General features: G+C 36.1%; 1 protein-coding gene across 1 annotated transcript; it reads left to right on the top strand.

Annotated features, from left to right (window-relative positions):
- Positions 1–373: 373 nt before the first annotated feature.
- LOC137406963 (general transcription factor II-I repeat domain-containing protein 2-like) lies at positions 374–955 on the top strand. Its single transcript, XM_068093563.1, has one exon. It carries the CDS (start codon positions 374–376, stop codon positions 953–955), a length of 582 nt encoding a protein of 193 aa, XP_067949664.1.
- The last annotated feature ends 8,034 nt before the right edge of the window (positions 956–8,989 follow it).

Here is an 8,989-nt window from a genome sequence, read left to right on the forward strand (position 1 = left end):
AAAAATAATTATAATCATTCTGGTTCGTAATACTTACTATGACACACATACAGCCAGAGGTCAAAAAAAGGAAAGTAGATTTACAGAACAAACAGTTCAATCCAGACTGGGAATGGAAATATTTTGTGGCTGATGTAAGCGATAATGCCATTGCTTGATATGTAAAGACAAGATAAGTGTGAAGAAGGAATATAATGTCCGAAGACACTACAACAGCCGCCACAATGACTATGATCGAATGCAAATGCCAGAGGGGAGAAAAACTAGAGCAAAAACTCTTAAAAGCTCTCTTTTTCAACAACAGCAATTCTTTACCAAGCATAATTTGGAAGCTAAGGCAGCTACCTAGGCTAACATTTCAGTATGCAACATCATGGCAAAACGTGGAAAGCCATATCTTGATGGTGAAATGGTTAAGGAAGCTATTCTTGCTGCTGTTGAAAATATATGTCCAGACAAAGTTAGCCAGTTTCAATCAATCAGCCTTTCAAGAAGAACTGTAACACGACGCATAGAACATATCTCAGACGACTTACATGCACAACTAATGAAAGAGCTTACAAAAGCAAGCTATTTTTCACTAGCGCTTGACGAATCGACTGACTCAGCCGACACAGCACAGCTTGCTGTATTTATTCGGGCTTACACTGAAGATGGTTCTATAATAGAAGAACTTGCAAAGCTCTGCTCCATGCATGGCACTACTACCGGAAAGGATATATTTGAAGAAGTTAAAAAATGTATTACAGAACTGCAATTACAATGGAAGAAGTTAGTAAGTGCAACTACTGATGGTGCACCCTCCATGACTGGGTTCTGTGGTTTACTCAAGGAAAAGTTGCAAAAAGAAGGATTGCCCATGCCAATGACTTTCCACTGCATTATACACCAGCAGAATTTATGTGCCAAAACACTGCAGATGGCTGATGTTATGGCTACTATAAAAAAGCAGTGAATTTCATTAGATCTAAAGGGCTCAAACATCACCAGTTTCAAAGCTTCCTGGCATCAATTAACAGAGAACATGAAGACATACCCTACTTCACTGAGGTCAGATGGTTAAGATGTGGTGAAATGCTGAGAAAAGCTTATGCATTACAAACGGAGATGAAGATATTTCTATTGGAAAAGAATTACCCAATAGACCACTTTGGCGATCACGATTTCATAAATGATTTTGCATTTTTGGTTGACATGACTGATAAGCTTAATACACTCAACATGAAGCTTCAAGGGCAAGATATGTTAATTTCTGATCAGTACCATTGTGTTTCAACCTTCCAAACCGATCTTAAACTGATCATGCAGCCGATGAAAAAAAGGAGAGACCCCTCACTTTTTAACATTGTCCAAAAGAGTTGGTATTGATCACAGTAGGTACCTGGAAAATTTGAATATTTTCCTTGACAGAATTCCTTGACAGGTTTGGTGATTTCAAAAAGTATGCGGATGAAATTGTATTTTTTAGCCACCCTCGACTTGCCAAACCTATTGATATGCCAATTCCTTTGCAGAAAAAACTTATTTCATTGAAAACAGATCCGATAACAATGGAATGTTTCAGAATAGAATCTGGCTTATCCATTTTACAGAGCTACACACGTCTGCCAAAGGACACCTACCCTAACCTCAAAGAACATGGAATGAAATTTCTGTCAATGTTTGGTAGCACCTACCTCTGTGAGTCCTTATTTAGCCAAACGACATACATCAAAAATAAATACCGGACCAGGCTGACAGACAGTCATCTATGTGATATCTTACGCACATCCATAACAAACTTCAGGCCAAGATTGAAAGAAATAGCTGCCAAAAGCCAATGCCAAATTTCCCACTGAACATTAACTCATTAAGCATATTATTACTCATTCTTGTACGTTTTTCATTCACATATTGTATTAAAATATTAAATATTTCGTAATAAAATATAGTATTAAATACAAATATTCTGTCATAGTATTCTGGTATTTATGGTAATTACAGCGCATGTGTGCTTTGGCAACAATAATAATTGGCCCTATCATATCATTGCAAGATGTGGCCCACCATATATTTCTTAGGTTGAATGTGGCCCACAGCCGAAAAAGGTTGCCCACCCCTGCTTTAATGAATTGCTCGATCGACACATTTTATTGACACACAACAGAATTGTAAAAATTGATGTAAACATACTGCGAAGGTGACTCCGAGTTTTCTGGACATCAGGTAGTTAAAGTGCTATGGGGAAGATAGGAGAATGGAGGTTAATTTATCTTTTACTTTGAGTCTCCTATAGATATACTGTTGAGTTTACATTCAGATTATATTTCCCTGTTTGAGGTTATAATGTAATTTCCTGCACGTGCGAGATACGTACAGTGAGTTTTTGACGGCTTCTTTTTAATCCATAGCATCTAGCAATACAATGGCTTAGATTGATGAATATGCTAAAAGTAATAATTTAAGTACTCAAGAATACATTTACTAATTAATAGAATTATAAATTTTCGCTATCACCAATCATCGGTTTATAATTTTTTATCGTTCCACCTAGCTATATTTGCTTTAAAGTTTTCTTTGATAGTTTTAGATAGTAAATTAGATTTATGATTTGACTTTAGATGTTCACTTCTCATTTGTAGAAAGTGAAAAAAATCGATTGATCAATGCATATCTTTAACTTCCAGAACCAAAGCTTCGAATCGTTTTTTGACGTACTTATGCTTTTGTAAAGATTTATTCATTTTTAAAATTACACTCGCAATCTATCTAACGCCCAATTTGAAAGCTTTCAGTAGATACGCGTTAGAATGACATATTCATGAATGACATATATTTATTGCATTTGTTTTACTGATTACAGAATGTTTATGTAGTCCCACCAGCCGAAGCAGCTTTATCGGTGTGGAAACTGCCATAAATGGGAAAGAGAGAATTGAATGTGTGCTGCATAAACCATGATGTTTTGTTTGAGTTTGCTGTAGATTAAGCTGTCTTATTGTGTCAGCTGAAACCTGTGCAGAAATCTTTTCTGATAGATGGATTTATGAAGTGCAATCAGAGATGCATGGACAGGCACTTTTGCATAGCTCGACCATTTGTTTAGTAATTGAATCAACTAATCAAATGTGACCAGTGATTTTTGTTTCTACAAATTGATACCAATAATGTCTCGATAACATTGACAGTCGACTATACAATGTACAGGAATTTTAGGGATATAGTTGGTTTCGCCACATATTCTTTTCAACGACAGCTTGCTTATTTTACTTACGGTAGTAAGAAACAAGTTTTTAGTGTGGGCAATGATATACAGCCCCACTCCCCAGGATAGGTGATGGGCATAATGTGGGCGAGGCTTCTGGGGGCTGTATATCACTAGTGTGGGTGGCGATGGAACTGTGCCGATACAAAAACCTTATTCTACATAGTTCGCTTGAAAAGTTTTTTGTAGACCGGTAGAATTGGTAGTCGGTAGTAAGTTTTAATTTTCTTTGCTTGAGACCTTTGAGACATTGGTAATAATGTATCTGTAGCTGGATTTAAAATTTTATTCTATCCAACACGAGCAGATACAAGCCAAAATATATGCCAGAGCCGCGTAGGACTAGACTTTTATCGCAATAGCCGATGGGAATACGAGATATATAGACAGGTTGTATCACGCGTTACATCATTTTGGGTAAGTCTGGGCATGTTTTTTTTGCCGGAGCATTTTTACCGCAATAGAACTTTTTCGATTTTAATCTTCAAATATTTTGACAATGAGATTGCCTAACACAACAAACAACATATCAACTGATAGACAAAGAAAAATACTTTCTTTTAAAATCAACTCAAACTTGACGCAACACCATCTTTAAAATTTATTGCTCGTAAAACGAGTTGTCTGTGATTTCGAAGATTCTCGTTGTTAGGGAGATTAATCTAATACTAGTTACGCACATCGACTACTAGTAGATTCTAGTAGCTACATGTATCAACATATTTATTTTACATTAATCATCAGACACGCAGACAGGTTATGGTTAGAGCTGATAGACGCCAGCAGCGTTATGCTGCAGAGGAAGATAGGAGAATAAAAGAAGATTTATCTTGAACTTTGATTATCCTATACATTATTCTAAGCTAACAGTAATAATTTTAGGAGTCATGAATACATCTACTAAGAGTTAAAATTATAACTTTTTGCTATCACTAATCATCGCTGCATAACTTTTCATTTGTTTCACAGCTTTTTATCATTTCTCTTAGCTGTAGCACTTTAGCTAGTAAACTCGATTTATGATTAGAATTTATGTTCAGTGTGTAAAAGTGAGGAGAATCGATTGATCAATGCTCATCTTCAACTCTCAGAAACAAAGCTTCGAATTGTTGGCTTGGCGTATTTATGCTTTTGTTAAACATTTATTTGTTTTAAAAATTACACTTGGAATATATTTAACTCTCAAATTGAAAACTTTCAGTAGATAGGCGCTAGAATGATATATATATATATATATATATATATATATATATATGAATGACATTAATTACATGTTTTAATTTTGCTGGATGCTTATGTTTACAGGTTATCTAACAGAGCAGTCGTGTCGGTCTGGAAACTGCCATAAATGGGAACGAGAAACGCGAATGTGTGCTGGACAAATCAAAATATGTTTTGTTTGAGTTTGCTGCAGCAGATTTATTTGTCCTATTATATGAACTGAAACTATGTGAATGCCCACGACTTGGATGGATGTTTTAATAAAAACTTTGTGCTGTGATGAAAATTTTTTGGCTTGTAAAAATTACATAATAAAATATTATTGTTGAAGACAATGCAAAACGTGATATGCAGAACATATTGAATACATTATAGCCCTGTTATTATCTGTGCTGAAATATTCTCAGATAGATGGATTTATGAAGCAAAATCAAAGCTGTATTGACAGGTACTCTTGAATAGCTCGACTCAATTTCAACGGACCAAATAATAAGTTCACAAAATTTATGCTTTAACCTACTAAGCGGAAACAGCTGAGTCCACACACCACCAAGCAGGTGCAAGAATGGGTTTATCAACCCTTTTTCAATATCGGTGGGTAAATTGATTTCAACGAATTCGACGTTGTTTTGCGTTCACTATTTCGGTCAACTCATAAAACCATTTGTTATGTGCTTGAATTAACTAATCGAATGGGATCAGTAAAATTTTCTACAAATTGATACTAATAATGACTAGATAACGTAGACTAAACATGACTTTTTAGAATGCAGTTGGTCTCGCCATATATTCAAACATATTATTTCCAAAGATGGTGGCGTGCCTAGTTTATTTAGTAGCTAGTTTCCGGTGTGCGTGTAGCAACTGAGAACATAGCTGATACAAAGGCCGTAATGAAATAAGCTAACTCGACGACCTAATTACCGTAGACCGGTAGAATTGGTAGTCGGTACTTAAATGTTTCCGCAGCATTTAGAGGAAGTTAATATGACAAGTTTTCAATTTCCCTTATTTGAAGCGTTTGAAACATTCATAATTATGTATTTGTAGCTGGATTTAAAATTTTATTCTAGCCAACATGAGCAAATACAAAATAAAATATGCCAATAGAGCCGCGTAGGACTACACTTTTATCGCATTAGCCGATTTGAATACGAGAGATAAAGACAGGTTGTATCAAGCGTCACACCATTTTGGGCAGTTCTGGGCATGTTTTTACGCCTGAGCGTTTTTAGCGCAATCAAATTTTTTCAGTTTTAATCTTCAAATATCTTGACAATGAGATCGCAATACGCGGAAAACAACGTATCAACTGATAAACAAAGAAAATTACTTTTTTAAATCAACTCAAATTTGACACAACCACATCTTTAGGAGCTTGTAATCACATTTCTACATATTCTGCACCTACAACACAGCAGAGTAAGGCACGGTGAACCTTTTGATACCAAATAACTGTAATATGAATTTTGTTGCAAGTCAACCTTTAAGGAAAACAAAAATAAAATTCAAAAAATAATTACCAGAGACTAAACATCAACTTTGACAGCAGTGAGACATGAATTTTACCATCTAACAATATCTAGTGATTACATTAACATTTTTATGCAATGAAATCTGCTTCAATGTTTTATTTGACCTGACATAAATATCTGATTTCAACACACACTTTTATGCAGTTATCGCAACTTTTAAAGAAACCGGTTAGACACAAGTTTTAGAGACAGGTTGTATCACACGTTTTATCAATTTGGGCAAGTCTGGGCATGTTCTTTTGGCCTGAGCGTTTTTACCGCACTCAAACTTTTTCCGATTTTAATCTTCAAATATCTTGACAATGAGATCGCCTAACACAACAAACAACATATCAACTGATAGACCAAAAAAATACTTTCTTTCAAAATAACTCAAGTTTGACGCAACCACATCTTCAAAGGTGTCTTTCAGGCTATCTTTACAATATATTTGTATGATTGATTTAATACTGTAAGATTTATTTACTTTAATAGAATGTAAAACAGCGAAAGAGCTGTGCGACCTGAGGTGCATCAATATCAATTATCGATGTTTTTAGAAAAAGGATTTTTAGTTTTTATCGGTAAAAGGTAGTTCTATTATATGAGAACAATTTAAATTGTCAAAATGGACAATTTTCTGAAGCATTAGAAATGTTCAAATATCAATTTTTGCAAACTTATTTGTTTTGGGAAACAACGACGAAAAGTTGACAATTGACAATTTAAATTTGCAGAGCTATTTATTAGCCATTTACTAAGAACTATTCTTAATGCTGCTACAACAGTGAAATATAAGAACACTCATGAAAACAAATGGGAGAAATAATTATTTGTTGAGAATGTTAACATCAGTTACAGCATGGCTCAGTGCCTAGTTGAATAAGTTGCCAAACTTGAAAACGAATAGATTTGGATGGCTTACAAATCATTTATTAAAATGTTTAACTAAAACTCTGATTTTCTGTAAAAAGACAAATGTAGTAGAAGGGTCTGAAGTTTGATTCGAGCCCTGCAAGCAAAACAAACCCAGCACTTTATCATGAGCTGCACATGGAAAAAGTGGAAGGCAACATGGAAATACGCTTAAAGCTCTTGCAAGGACACATGTAGATTTGCTTTCATATGCATTGAGACTGGCCAATGCTGCAAAACAATAAAACAACTTTTCATATTCATGTGACACTTGATCTGGTAAAGCCAAACTATGTATGCTGATAACTGAAATTAAAATTCTCTACTGTTTACTACCACTGTCTCGTGTTCCTGACATAAAACCTTGGTCTTTCTATACATGATGTCATGACCCTGTTTTATGCTAAAGTGTGATGTTGAAACATGCAGATAGTCCATTGAGATTTTAATTTTGTATAAAAAAACTTGCACTAAAACATCGAAAAGACCATTTGAATGTTGCAAGCAACTAGATAACTAGATATGCCAGTTGAAATTTGGATTTTTAGGATGAAATGATAGTGCGCAATGAGTTCACTGAAAGCACAACTGAAATGAGTTCACTGGAAGCACAACTGAAAAGAGTTCAATGAAAACACAACGAAAATGAGTTCACTGAAAGCACAACTAAAATGAGTTCACTGGAAGCACAACTGAACTAGTTCACTGAAAGCACAAAAGAAATGAGTTCAATGAAAGCACAACTGAAATAAGTTCACTGGAAGCACAAAATAAATGAGTTCAATGAAAGCACAACTGAAATGAGTTCAATGAAAGCACAACTGAAATGAGTTCACTGGAGGCACAACTGAAATGAGTTCAATGAAAGCACAACTGAAATGAGTTCAATGGAAGCACAACTGAAATGAGTTCACTGAAAGCACACAAAAAATGAGTTCAATGAAAGCACAACTGAAAAGAGTTCAATGAAAACACAACTAAAATGAGTTCACTGGAAGCACAACTAAAATGAGTTCACTGGAAGCGCAACTGAAAAGAGTTCACACAAAGCACAAAAGAAATGAGTTCATGAAAGCACAACTGAAATGAGTTCAATGAAAGCACAAAAGAAATGAGTTCAATGAAAGCACAACTGAAATGAGTTCAATGAAAGCGCAACTGAAATGGGTTCACTGAAAGCACAAAAGAAATGAGTTCAATGGAAGCACGACTGAAATGTGTTCACTGAAAGCACAAAAGAAATAAGTTGACTGGAAGCACAACTGAAATGAGTTCACTGGAATCAAGACCCCACTCCAACAACCTGCTACTTTGGTCGAAAGGATAGTGACAGTGGCATACTAGGGTTTACCCTCTGGGCACAGGGAAACCACAATTTCTGACATTCTCACTAATACACTAAGGCACTTATTAGCAGTACCTATCCCAACCTTGGCCAATCAATTCAGTGTCCCTAGGCGGCCCATGCGTCAGACATGTAGATAAAGGATGTGCTAAACATTGCTCAAGACATTGCTCATACATAAAAAACTGCAGAGGCTGGGCCCTCAGATGGCTGAATTGCAAGCCAACCGACACAGGCGCATGAACAGACGCCCAAAATGGAGCCCATACAAAAGCCCCTCGAGTGTTGGGAGTGTGGCCAAGAGGGGCCCCCTGCAGGAAACAACCCAGAAGTTTCAAGCAAGAGGGTCGGGAATTGAGGGCAGTCTGCAGTAGTTCGGGAACCTGCTGGCTAAAAATCAGCACCCCCATACAAGGCACAACAAAAATCACATCTCAAGGATACCTGGACAAAACACATGGAGATTTACAAACTTCAGGTAATACTTGCCAGCAACCAGGAACTGAATGAAAGTTTGAAGGCAAGCTTTAAAAGTAAGATGAGGTGCTGATGAAAAAATAAGAGCCTGGAGAGTCAGATTTGCCACCCAGAAGCCGAGAGAAAGCCTACCCACAAGAGCTTGGACAGAATCGGAGCACCACAGAACAATCACTTAACCTTGCTAAAAGACGAAAGCTGCTCGGTGACAGCTCTCCATACTCGCTGAAAAACTGGAGAGACAGGAATGCATGGCAAGAAATTTAAAGAAAC

This window comes from Watersipora subatra, chromosome 10 (assembly GCF_963576615.1).
Source record: "Watersipora subatra chromosome 10, tzWatSuba1.1, whole genome shotgun sequence".
Taxonomy (NCBI): domain Eukaryota; kingdom Metazoa; phylum Bryozoa; class Gymnolaemata; order Cheilostomatida; family Watersiporidae; genus Watersipora; species Watersipora subatra.